The 13,711-nt window shown below is 42.8% G+C and overlaps 1 protein-coding gene across 2 annotated transcripts in view; it reads right to left on the minus strand.

The window, feature by feature from the left end:
* Positions 1-2,120: 2,120 nt before the first annotated feature.
* The window catches only part of LOC139624295 (diacylglycerol kinase beta), a 116,851-nt gene continuing 105,260 nt past the window's right edge, over positions 2,121-13,711 (minus strand). The window contains exons 24-27 of one of the 2 annotated variants that reach the window (XM_071483315.1): positions 11,530-11,650; positions 9,263-9,323; positions 7,580-7,713; positions 2,121-7,462 (exon numbers count right to left, since the gene is read on the minus strand). In XM_071483315.1, coding sequence (XP_071339416.1) covers positions 7,615-7,713; positions 9,263-9,323; positions 11,530-11,650 — 281 coding nt within the window. In that variant the 3' untranslated portion in view covers positions 2,121-7,462; positions 7,580-7,614. Of the gene's footprint in view, positions 7,714-9,262; positions 9,324-11,529; positions 11,651-13,711 lie in introns of both variants that reach the window. The other variant, XM_071483325.1, reaches the window with a different exon arrangement.

The raw sequence follows: 13,711 nt of genomic DNA on the forward strand, positions 1-13,711 counted from the left end.
TCCTCTTCTGTTTGACCACTTATCTTCTGGAAAAGAGCTTCAGGACATCTGGACCCAAATCCAGCTGTAAACTGCTTATTAACATTTACAACTGTAGACTTGTGTTGATGACTGGCCTTCATTCTGGTGCTGTACCGACCTTCATCTGGTAGAACAGGCTATTTTATGTAGAAATACAGACAGGGGTCTATCTCTGGTTTGACATTAGGGACTTTGGCAGGTGATTAGAGAACCTGTGTGGTTTTGAAGTCTACTAGCCAAGGAAATCCTCAGAAACTATCAGAATGATGACAGGGCCATTAAGACTGTCTCCATTGCCCGGTGTATTACTCGCAAGTTCTAACTAATGCAATGACTTCATGATTCACCTGAACAAGGCCTCTGATCTTCTAAGTCAAAGCATTTCTGGAACTTATTGATTGACAGTTTGAGTGTTAACCCACTCACTGCAGTGATAATTCACTTGATCTGATTCTAATGGTTTCTGATCTGATTCTCTCCCCTATAATATTCATTCTGTCAGATCACTACCTTATAAAATTTGACCTGATACCAGCCTGTCCTCGTAACATGGGTGCTGATGTATTTACCACTCAAGCCATCACTCCATCAGCTTTTACTGCTCGCCGGCGGTTCTGGCTCCCTTCACTGCAGTGTCAGACCCTGTGGATTCGATTGCTCCTCCCACCACCAAAACTGGATGGTTAAAGAGGTCTGCAGCCTGGCTGACTGAAGAAACACGTGCTGTGAAGCAGGTGTGCAGGAGATTGGAGCACAAATGGTAAAAATATAAACTGGAAGTCTTTGACCTCCAGTAACACGAGTGTGGACTGAATTACAGGCTCTGTCTGCTGCTAGAGGAGTGTGTTCCTCTCTCTTTATCAGTAAAAATAAACATTATCCTAGATTATTCTTGACACTGTAGCCAAACTTACTCTACAGCAGCTGTCTCTTTGCTGCTCACTGTTTACAGCTCATGATTTTTTTTTGGTAAAATAGATTAGATGCAATACTCAATTAGTTCCTCATCTCCAGCTTCTTCTGCAGAACCAGTTGAGGGAACATCAGACATATCTGAACTGTTGATTGATCAGGACGCTTTCTAATAATGGTGTTAAATGAGAAAACTTAATATACCTAAAAATTGCAAAACATTATGTGGCTAATGAGGACAAAATGACCAAATACTTTTGGGCAGCTTCACCAGATGTCTCCCACTCACACAGACTTGCACACATGCATGGCTATGTCAATACAACAAGGCCATTCACACATTTACAGAGGAATGACTGTTAACTTCAAGAAATCAATTGGCGTCCTGAAATAGGATTTTTGAGGGTTATAAGCTGTTGATTGGACAGTGATACAGATGTTTCCTGGCTACTGAGTTACACAATACTTACTATGCAGGATATTTTAAGTTTCACTGGTGTAACCCGATTTAGTAAATCACTAGATTGAAATTTGAGACTTGACCCACAAACTTAGTGATCCACTGGTGCAGCCCAGTCCTGAACAACTGTATGGACTTCTGTGGTCCAGTTCAAATCCGACCAGAACAACACTGCAAGAGTCTGTGGTTATTAAATGTCCCATATTTTATTTTCCACTGTTTTATTTGAAGTGTTGATCTCCATCAGAAGATATAGTTGTGGTTTTAAGAACCAAAAACCATCTCAGTGTAGTTTTACATCTCCTCTCTCAGGCCTCTCTCTGGAGCTCTAGTAACAACAGGTCAGTCAGCCAATCAGAAGAGAGGATCTGAACCTCTCTTCTGATTGGCTGACTGTTTTGAGTTGACTATAATCTGAGTAATCAAATAAAAATATAGCAGATTTCAGGTAAACACTCCGAAACACCAAATCTTGCGAGGATGGACAGTGGGTCTGGGTGGGATGGGGTTTTGTTTTGACATCACAAAGTTCCAGAAGTCCTGACGGCTGGTTTTAAGGCTCAGTTTCTGAATACAGGCTGTGTGCATTTCTCTGTGGACTGAGGCTTTGATACTTTCACAGTATTAATATAGAACCTAGACCTGCTTTATAAACACATGGACATCTACCTTTATACAATATGGGACCTTTAATTTGTGTGATTAAAGAAAGAAAAGGGACAAAATGCATCTTCAACCTCTCATGTTTATTTGGTAAAATGTTTAGTCCATCAAAATGCCAACAGCTAACAAACAGTGAGGGTGACATATTGTAGAGACAGACACAAGTCAGACTGCGGAGGCTGGGCATATTGATTCCTCAACCTCTGTCATCCAATCAGATCCTGAACAATGCGAGGGACGGTCTGCCCTTGACCCTCTGTGGACTGAGAGTCCCCCACCATACTGACCCTGAGGGGGGGGGCAGAGGGCTCATATCACAGACGTAGTTTATAAAAAAAAAGATAATTTGATTAACTGTCTCTTGGTTACATACAGTAGATTTCTCCTACTCAGTAATAGTAATCCCCTGAAGCTGTGCGATGACGCTGCTGTTGTGATATGTAGTATCTGATTTGCGACTCTATGATCTGATGGTTTTATGCACATGTAGATCAACAACACGCTGCCGGGGCTCTCTGCTGCATCTGTGCCTCTGATGTCACTCAATACCGCTAATCAGTCCCAGGATGAGAACTGGATCACACTAGTCAGGACTTTAGAGCCACCTTTGTCTCAGAGGCAAAAAGGGTGGTGGTGGGGGCTGGGGGACGCTGAGATAACTTCACAAAAAAAGCAGATGGAAAAAGATGACTGTGGTGGTTAAATTAATGACAATTGTGTGGTGGTAGCAATAAATAGATATTAAATATTATACAATCACGAATAGTTAAAGGAAAAGTTTGACATATTGGAACATATGCTGATCAACTGTTAAATAGTGGTATTGATCTTCTCATCCAACTCAGCAAGAAAATGAACAAACATATTTCCCCAAACTAAAATACATTAAACACAGTTAATCTGGGTCACGTATTGTATCTCTGGTTCATTTCTCTTCTCTGCTGACGTATTTCATTTCCTCTTGATGTTAAATCCTATAGAGATGTTTCCAGTGTGACCACAGTGTGTGTCATTAGACAGGGAAAAACAGCTGAAACGTCACCGTGAGGCAGATTTAAGTGACGAATCCTCCGAATCTGAGGCCAAGGGCTTCTCTGCTGACTCACACAGGGAGAAATCAAAGAGGCAGAGACACCTCTACCACCAGCAGTAACTCGAGAAGAGCGGCACGGCCATGTGCCACGTTGTGTTTTGTGTTTTAACCTCTCCGTTTCTGCAGCTGGAAATGTGTCTGGTAATGAAACCTCGGCTGAATGTGACAAGCTTATTCTCCCTTTACTGAGAGTTGTCAAACATCATTCTCAGAAATCTCAGAGGAGACGTAAACCAGGCTGGTGGATGTAATAAAGAAAATTACACCTCAGAACAAAGTAGCATCTGAAAGGAAGAAGAAGGCAGCTCGATATATCTGGGTGACCAAAAGGGGATTTATGTTTTAATCTGACTTAATTCAGTTTATCAAATATCTAAACAGGATAAAGAACAAAGCTGGTGATTTTCTATATTTTTCTCATTGTGAACAAATCCCATCAAAAGACCAAACCCACACTGAATTTATGTTACTTTACATGTAAAATGATGATGATGATGATTAAAAACATGTAACAGAGCCTCACTGTTGCCCTGGGCGACACGTTCCTTCGTTGTAGTTTTTGAGTTGAAAAAAAGGAAATTATCATTTTAGCAAATTAAACTAAATGATTTTTGTGTATGACAGGGCAGCAGCCAGAAAACTACAGAGAGACAGAGTAACATGTCACTGGCTTTGGTCTTTATTTTATTGGATTTTGTTGCTTTATCTTTAAAGACGACTTGCTTCAGGAAACTCAAACCGCAGACAAAGATGGACACAGATATCACCTCCTTTGTTTGCTCAGTTCTGTGGCAGTAAATCACATCAGTCCTTTACCATGATGGAAGCAAAACTCTGCTGCTAACTGAGGGGTAGGATGACACAGAAAATGTCTAAACAGTGCGGCTCAGCTGTTGGTGGTCGGGGTTAAAACAAATCCTTTTTGGTCATTTTTAGGACGGCATGTTACCAAAAATGTTGCCACAAACACTCAGCCTCTCTGCGCGGTGTGATGGTTCCTACTTTTCTCTGTTTGTCTGTGTGAACCCTGTGCAAAGCTGCGAGCACAGAGCGGGTCCATTTATTTGTTAAGGCAATTGATTACTTCAGAGGACAGGAATAGACATGAGTTGTGACACAGATTGGAAACAGACGGGCTCTGTGTGGCCGTCCATGTTGCTGCCCTTCGATCCAACACTAAATCACAAATGGATGTTGTCATGGTAGAAATGTGGGAATTTTACTTTCTTCCTTTTTTTTAATGTAATAAGACAGCATCTCTTTTGCCTTTTTCTTAAACATGCTACCAAAAGAAAAAAAAAGAAAACCCAAACAAATAAATATATCAGATAAATTTTTTAAGCAAAGAAATACGTTTGAATTGTCTGATCCACACTCTCCTGTTTTGTTCTCTCTCCTTTTGTTTCAGCAGGCATGCGGTGATGTAAGTTAACTTCAGATAAAATATTATAAACAAATATATACACTTGGTAATATAGCTGTCTAAAACCATTCTTTCATTAAATGTAAATTTACTGTAAACATGCACTCTTTTACAACTGAGGTCTCTCGGCGCCCAGGCTCCATCAGGAGCTACAAGAAAAGGATTATGAAATGCTGTATTTGTCACCTTCTGATATTCCCCCAGTGTTGTGTGTGCCAGTTATGATTAATGGCTTTACACTGGTGTGAAATGAAAGTGAACTATAACTAACCTGAACTACACCCCAGCTGATGTTGATGATGTTTGGACCTGTCCTGTCTGTTTTCATGGGGCCTGGGGGGCGAGAGTATCGAGACTCAGTGTGTTTTAAAGGGAATCAGGGTGTGAAGGCGTCAGCGCCTTACCCTACAGTGGACCTCAGTTTGTACCATCTGAACATCTCACCAGTCTCACTCTGCCCTGCACCAGTGATACACATACTGTACCCCTGCAGGGTGCAAGACAGTTTTCCACAGACGTCTAACTCACATTACATACAGATGATCTGCATCTCAACATTCACACGTTTACATTCTCTGTGAGGTTTTACGCTTTGAAGTCGTCACTGAGCACCAGTCAGACTGGACTGAGATCAAAATGATGTCAACTCAAGGTCGAAGAACTAACTTTATGACAGTGCTTCATTTCAGGGGCTGCATCCTTCAGAGGCTGCATTTGAAGACCTACTCCATCGCCACAGTGCAACCAGGCTGTCACACACATTTTGAAGGCTCCGTGAAATGTGGCCTTTTTTCCTGGCCAACAAAGGCTCCAACTGGTGGACCCTTCGAACTGGGACACAGCTGATGTTCTAGAGCTTGCAACAAAAGCCTGACTGATGCTGGAGTTTTGAAGCCAATATTGATATTTGAGATGATATATCATACATAATGAATAAACTTTGTGGACTAACTATCGAATGGCGATGCAGTTTTTAGCTGTGCACGGCTCACTGCTTTGGTCCAGACTACATTCTGACTTTGGTGGTCCCCTGACGTGCCCTCTGGCCACCAGGACATTCAGATTTGTGGGTTTGGAGTGAAACTGGTTTGCCATGATTGTCCAGACATTCATGTTCCTTTCAGGATGAAGTTGAGTAACTTAAGTGATCTTAACTTTTCATCCAGTGCCACCATCAGGTCAAAAATTCAATTTGCCCAATACTTTGGAAGAAATACCAGCATCAAGAGGACCTCAAGTTGACATTATTTCATCATACATTCTGTAATTTTGATGCTTTCCTTGTCATGTTTCTTCCAGGAGACGTCAGGCTGTTCAACTGCAGTCTGATATAATGTGAATTAGACAGAGTGGGAAGCTGCTTCCTTCAGAGAGCGACGGTAGCAGCTCTGCACAGTGAAGAATACTGATCCAAACCCCTCTACGCTAAAACTTCCACAGTAATAACATTGATATATCAAAAACACATTTGTGTGTGTTACAGTATATTTGAGCTACACCTACTTTCCAGAAATATACATATACTCTGTCTGCACATACCGTATAATATTATTTGCCATATTTGTTGTGGGTACAGTAATATGGATACATTCTTTATAAAACACTGAACTAAGCTCCTGGGTGAACAGTTCGTCTATGATGATAAGTTCCTCCTGTTCAGTCCGTTCCTCCGTCACCATCTCATCTTTATTTGGTAGTTAAACTAATCGTGAATGCTTTAAAGCTGCCCAGTGCCTTCCAGCAGGGGCAGGCTGTGGGATTTGCACTCTGACAGCACACTTGACATTGTGAGTCGATGTTTGACACGGTAATTAGGCGTAGGGTTTCACTAGAGAAAAGATAGACCCTCCTGGAATAGAGGGATAAATTTAGCTCCCCTGTCAATGCTCTGGTAAATAAAAACCCCTGGGGGCCCTGCTCCTGTACCCTTGATGGGGATTTATTTCAATCCTTGACCCAATAGAAGTGCCCTACGCTGCACGGCGGTGCCCAGGAGCTGCTGTCGACTTGATCTGGATGGTGGTGTTTGACTGTACTGACCACAGAGGACAAATTTGTTTTCATAAGAACGCAACGATGAACTACAATGTCTCCAATCTCTACTCTCAATCCAGACCCCGGTCAGTTTCTACAGCAATAACAGGACAGGCACTTCCTCTGCCTGGTGTCATCTACAGAGTCTGTGAATATGGTTTAAAGGATTTTTTTGTAGGCCAGTGATGCTAAAGGGGCTAAAATCATCCCTGTACGTTTCAACCCATTCCAGGCCACTGTTACGCCCCGCTGCCATCAACCCACAAACAAAATGAGTCAATAATGGATGAGGCTTTTCCTGCCCTCTCCTCTCCTCGGCGGTACCGTGTTGTCAGTCTGTGGGGAGGGCCTGGAGCAAGCACTCTTACAAGCAACCGCTGTTTCATTATTCATGCAGGTGTTTTAACCAAGAGGTGACTCTTACTCTATTTACTCAGCAGCCTTGTAAACAGCCATGATTACCACCGCACCGCTCGTCTTCTCTTTCTCATTGTAGTGTGTTTCTCTACTGGCTCATCAGACAACCTGCTTCTTTCACCCTCCATCCCCTCACTATCACGGGGAATCCCAGCAGCCACAGTTGTGTGTGTGCAGCAGGCAGTGCAGTACTGGTATATGGCTAACTTTTTTTTTTGGGCAGGGGCGGCTTGGACTGAGAGACTTGATTCTTGCAAGTGGCTGAGACTAAATCAATGGCTGGGACCTGGAGGTCTGGAGACGAGACCAGAGGATGATGGTTACACAGGAATAGGTCGGTACGGTACGCTGAGAGTCTTCTGATAAGGGTGCCACCACTGCAGGTTCCTCTGGGAGTGAAGTGTCTTGTTGGCATCCTGACCACGTGTCAGATGTGATCCTGTAAATGAAATCCCAACTTTCAAACTCCAGTCTCAGGACAATGGACCAGTTGTCTGATGGAGCTGCCTGTGCAGTGGCAGGCATGTGTGTGTGTGTGTGTATATGTACTGTATACTTGTGTTTTCGTGTTTGAGTGTGCATGCGTGGGTCCTAGTCGCGGCTCCGGTTGCGTTTCTTGAAGAAGAAGAACGGCGTCTTCTGAGGTTGACCCAGTAAAATGGGGACCTGGTTCTTGTGTGTGATCCTGACCTGTAAGAATCAGATAGAGAGGAGCATGATGAAGGTGTTCAGCTTGTACAATGATCTGCTCTCAGTGTCTTTCCTGACAAATTCACCGGGTTGACAGTCATGACTTCCTGGCTTTTCACATCAGACTGTTATAAAATCAGCCACTCTGACCTCGTATGTGACCTACACAACAAAGAGCTCCTTATCATCCACCCCTATGAAGGTTTGCTGAAATGAAAAATGGTTGAAATGCTTTGAGGATGAACAGATAATAGTTGATTTCTTCCTTTCATATGAAGAGTTTATCCGAACTGCGATATTTGAGGTTGTAGGAGGTTGAGGATGGGGGGAGTGCAGAGGAGGCCGATAAACAGAAGAGCAAGGAAATGAGTCAAGTGAGGACAAAATCTGCAACACTAAGCTCGATCCGACTTTATCAGCTGTCAAGGATAAGGAGCTGTCCATTTACATTTACACACCTCCCAACCAACACAGAAATGCCTGGTGTGGTGTTAACAGGTGATCAATCTCCAAATGACATCGGCTCTCCTCTAATACTAACTCTAGCTTCATCCCCACCACAGCAGTGACAATACACAGCAGCCATTTTCCTCTGATGTCACAGTGATGGTGGGAAGCCTTGAACACTTTAATGTGTCAGAATAAATCCTGTGTGAGCCCCACAGTCGAAAAACCCGACTTGTTTACCTTCACTTCTGATAAATGGGCAGATGAATTTGCCAGAATCCCAAAAACACTGTCAGTCGATGTTAGATGAGCAAAGGTGAAGTTTGCAATCAACATAAAAGTCAATGTGCTACTAAAGTTGTCTGATGACAAATCAATCCACTGACTTGTGCAAACATTCAACATGAACTAACATTATAGAGTTTCATGTTGTGAAGTAAAATTAAAGGACCAAGCCGTGAAGGAGCCAGGCCATACCTTAGTATGTATAAAAACCAGCCTCCCATCAGGGAGCGACTGTGGGTGTCTACGTCATCATTTCCAAAGGTTTCTGTCTGTCCAGACCACAACACAACCCCCAGTTTTCCAACTAAAACCGGGTCAGCAAACTCTCTGTTTTTGGGGCTGGAAAACTCTGTGTTTTAAAACAAAAACGATGTAGTGTGCATGTAGCCAGAATTTGAGCCTCCCACCCTGAGGGTGACGACAGAGGAAAATGGACACCTTGTGAATATGGTCTGCAGCCAGTTGCTGTATCTGGGGTCAGTCTGCCAAAGCCTGTGCCTCCTGACTAGCAATGCACCTGACCCCTAACCCCAACCTCACAGGTGGCAGACCCACATGGTTACAGGGGCACATAAAAACCCTCCAGCCAGAGAAGGCTGAGTTCAACAGCAGCACTGTGGAGGGGCTCAGGCAGCTGCTGGGCCTGTGGCTCTGTCTCTTTGTACTCATTCAAAATGTTTCCCCAAAACCTGAACTGAAACCTGGTTAAACAATACTAAAGGTCTGAACATGCAGAGGCCTCAGGGGCTGCATGTATATTTTCAGAGTAGTGACTGTGATTTAAAATGCTACAGTGGTGGTGTGTGTTCAGTCTCACTGTGCAGGGGGGCTGCATCCAGGGCTCGCCATCAATCTGCATGGGCAGCCGCCGGGACGTCCTACGAAGAGAGAGCAGAGGGACGAGCAGGAGAGGTGGGGGGAGGGGAGAGAGAGGGAGAGAGAGAGAGAGAGAAAGAGAGGGAGGGTGAGAGAGGATAGGGTGGGGTTGGAGGTTGTGAAGGTCAGATCACACACACCTCAGAGGCACGAGAAGCCTGTTCACACTGTCCCAGGACAGGGTCAAACACTGCACCCTTTGTTCCCATGAGACCCATTCCCAGACAGGCCCCCACTCTTTAAACTCACAGACCCACTGTACACAGACACAAATACACACACACACACACACGTACACACACACACACACACACACGTACACACACACACACAAACACACACACACACACGCACGCACGCACACACACACACACACACACACACACACACACACACACACACAGAGTCAAAGTTGGTTTAAGACTTTCATGCATGCCTCTGTGGCTACAGAAACACAGTATGGGAGAATGAGTGTGATGAATGCTCTTTTAATTCTGGTCTAGGAAAATATTAGGGGGCAGTTTGTTGAATAAGTGAGAGAACAACCTGTAAATGTCACGTCTTCAGTAACTGTGGATGTTAAATGGACCGAGTCTCGCAAGAGCAACAAGAACATCTGAACTAAAACCACTTTCTTTGAATAAGAAAAGTATTGATACTCAAAGTTTGAGTCTTTGACAATTTTTATTAAATCTGTCTCTCCAGGAAAAGATGTTTCTATATGACTGAACTGCAACAGCACATCAGTTTTATCGGATACAAAATCACTGGCTGGATCATGAATGAAACTGGTGGAGTGGATAGTGGACGGATATAACACACCACTGTTCACATCCAGAGGTTTAGGGAACAAAAGCACTTTGGTTTGGGAAAAATTGTGGTTTTGGTCAAATGTAAGCCAGACCAGGATCTTTCTCAAACCTCAACCAAGTGCTGAGATAGTCTAAACAAAACCAAAACCAGTTTAATAATGCTGTATTCACTACGAGTGGGTATTGTTCTGCAAGATCGGATAACAAACAACATTTCCTCATTAATGTGGTCATAGGAAAAAGGAGACAGAATTTCAAATACGTAATTCCTAATTGTGAACTATATTGTAGAATTAGTTTCTCCATTAAATTGAGGAGCCAATCAAGCTAATGAGTGGCTTCAGATTTATGGTGTGGGGAAAATGCTATCTAACTTAACTTATTTAACTTCATGGATGAATATATATTTTTTTCCTATGGCAGTTGAATTTAGAAGAGGAGACAACATTAACAGAGAGCGAATGACTTTAGTTACTTACAGACTTAACTAACTTAAAGTGGTGCCCTGGTAGTGCACTGATTACCACATAACTGCACCATCCAAGGTTTGATTGTGATCATGTGCCTTTGTTGAGCGCCATAGCTCTGCCTCTGTCTCTGCACTTCCTCTGAATGTTCCCTGAATCTGTCCACTTTCAAATCCACAGTAAAATCTCTGCCTGTGATCAATTAGTTTCTCTACACTTTGATTTATTTTGTTTATGTCTTATCACTGTCCTGTAACTGCTCTATAATTGCATTTCTGGTCCATTATAATCTTTGTCTTTTTGCATTTTATGCATTTTATTTAATTAAATCGATATTTTTAATATCTCATGTTGTTGTCTTGATTGATTTTATTCTTGTTTTTTTTGTTTTTTTAAATGTTGTTGTAATATTTTGCCTTTCTACTCTAGAATAGATACAGCTGATATTTGCCACCACACTGTCATTTAAACAGGCAGCAGCTAAAAAAGAGAAGCTTTCTGCCTGAACATTGTTACTCGTTAGTAATAAAAAAGAGGTGAGGAGATATATGAAATGTGTTTGGCTCAGAGTTTAGTGAATATCTTGCTAATCGAATCAGAAACAGATCATTTCTCATTCTGTGAGTCAGTCCTCTGCTCAGCACTCAGTAAATCATGTTGAAATATATAATTTAACAGGTACGTGTGTTATTGTGTGGATACTGCTGGGACTTCAACATTCAAATGCACAAAAACACTTAGAAGGAATGCATTTTTGATCACATGTGTAGGATAGATGCAGTTTCCAGTTGGATGACCAGAACGAGGAAAGACGGAGGCGAGGGTGGTGACATGAGACCAGACAAATGAAGGGAAGGATGGAGAACAGAGATCAGAAGGGGGAGGGATTAAAAGATGGCAGAAGCAGGAGCGAGGCTGGAGGTTCTGACCTGATGGTGACGTTGGCACACTGAGCCAGTCTGCGTCCTGCACTCTTCAGTCCAGTGTAGATCTGCCCCATCTCTATCGCTCCTTCCAGGCCGACCACCTCCAACAGCTGGTCACTGAAGTCTGGATGGAGACGGTTACAGAGAGAGAGAGACAGAGCAACACAGTTACAGGCCCTCTGCCTCACCAAACTCCAAAACACAGGAAACCACAGGGGATCATTTTTACACTAATGATAATCAGCATGTGTCAAATATGGAAAACAAGATGCTGTCAGAGACAGGGATATGATGATTAAACACTTGATGACCTCTAGAGAATGAAAACTTAGGTATGTATCTGACCTTTGACCTGCTGGTGGAGGGTGTGGGTGAAGCTGACTGAGGCATTAATAGGCACTTGTTAAAGCGTGAGGCTTTACCTCCATTAGTACAATTCATTGCATCTTGCCCTCTGTGTGATGGCCAAGTTTTTCCCAACACTTTGATTGTGGCCACTCAAACAGCTATAAACACACAAAAATGACTTGCACCTTCACAGGTACCTTAAAGTGACAGTTTGGGTTATTTCACAGTTTCAACTGTTGAACAACAAACAAGCGCAACTATGGTGCACACTGTAGGAATATGTTTACTATTTCAACAGTTGAAAAAAATGTAGTTTCAAAAGAAAAGGCTGTTTGACAGCAAAATAAAGTGGTGAAAATATTCAAAATATACGGAGCACTTCAACTAATATTAGCTTTTTTCTGGGGGCATGTTTTTAAGTGGCTAAAATCCATTGGCCCCGTCTTTTAGCTCTGTGTTTGGTCACCACCAGCTCCTGAGGGAAACATCTGGCTCTTCAGCTGCTAAATGGTGCACTATGTTCAGCAGCTGCTCTCTGTCTGTGTGTGTCTGCTGTTTGGTAGAGGACAGTGGCTGTTTAGAGCTTTTCCTGCTGCAGCTGCAAACATCGCGACAGCAGTGAGAGTGAACCACAGCAGTACAGTTGCAGTCTCGACAGATAAACATGAGCTGAAACTCTTTAGAAAGCTCTGTAAAAACTTCAGATTCAGGTGATAATTCTGTGTAGGTTCATGACCAAGAACGACTCCTTCCACATTGTCACAGTTGTTATAAAAATATTGATCGTAGCTGCTTTATGTGCAGAGCAGTAAAGTAAACTCAACCAGCCTAACCGCAACAAGCCTCCCTACCCCCACAGATACGATTCTCTCACATTTTCTATGACTATAGTGGAAAACTGTGACATGCACAACTGTCACTGTCATTTAAAGATACTGTATTTATGTGGTTTTCACCACACACAAACACACTCCCACCTTCAGAAACAAACACAACCGTTCACAGTAATTCTGAGACTGACAAACCTTTTAGCAGACTGCGCCTCCTCATTATCTTCTACTCTATCAATTTCCCTCTGTTCTGTTGCTCTGTTTGGAGAGTGTGATGCATTACAGTCAATATTTACAGACATGATCTTAAAGGTCAGCCATGATGTCACCTGACATTTTGTTTTCAATACACTTTAGCTCCTAAGTAACATGATATGATTGAGAAATGATGTGGTTGAGTGGCCCCCTGCAGCTTCACAGGTTTTACCAATGATTTGAGAAATGAATTAATAGAGAGAATTGTGGGAAATGTTTCACCTCCACAGCCGGTGTGATAATTTGTGAGGTGCTGCCCACTCATACAACTGTGTTGGTGGCAAACCGGTTTACACTAATGAACTGCAGTTGTGTAGGGACAGGAACTGCGCTGGATGAGATGACTGGGCTGACAGACTTTTAATTTGATAGTTATCATTAGTTTAGTTTTTTATGGTTTAAGTTTTTATTGCTTTACTTGGTTTTATCAGTATTTTTTTATGTTTATAGGACAATGTGGTATGGTGCTAGACCCCAAAATAGACCCTGAATTGAGTCAAATGTGAGGCTGCTCTCTAACCTGTTCTCTGTGGCTAATCATGCTGGTTAGTGTGGAGCTGTGAGAGCTGATTAAGTCATTCAGACAGGCAGGCTGGAGCCAGGACAATGCCTAAACATATTCACGTCCTTTCTCATGCACGCAGAACGCACCGGGCTTCCCCGGACTAGCTTTCTGCCTTCACTCCGTACTGAGTCATACACATCTTAAAATGCCAAACTGAGACTGACAGGGACTTGTCTCAAAGTTGCCA

Source organism: Trachinotus anak, unplaced genomic scaffold, assembly GCF_046630095.1.
Source record: "Trachinotus anak isolate AG129_WGS33_773 ecotype Australia unplaced genomic scaffold, CSIRO_AGI_Tana_v1 ptg000001l, whole genome shotgun sequence".
Classification (NCBI taxonomy): Eukaryota; Metazoa; Chordata; class Actinopteri; order Carangiformes; family Carangidae; genus Trachinotus; species Trachinotus anak.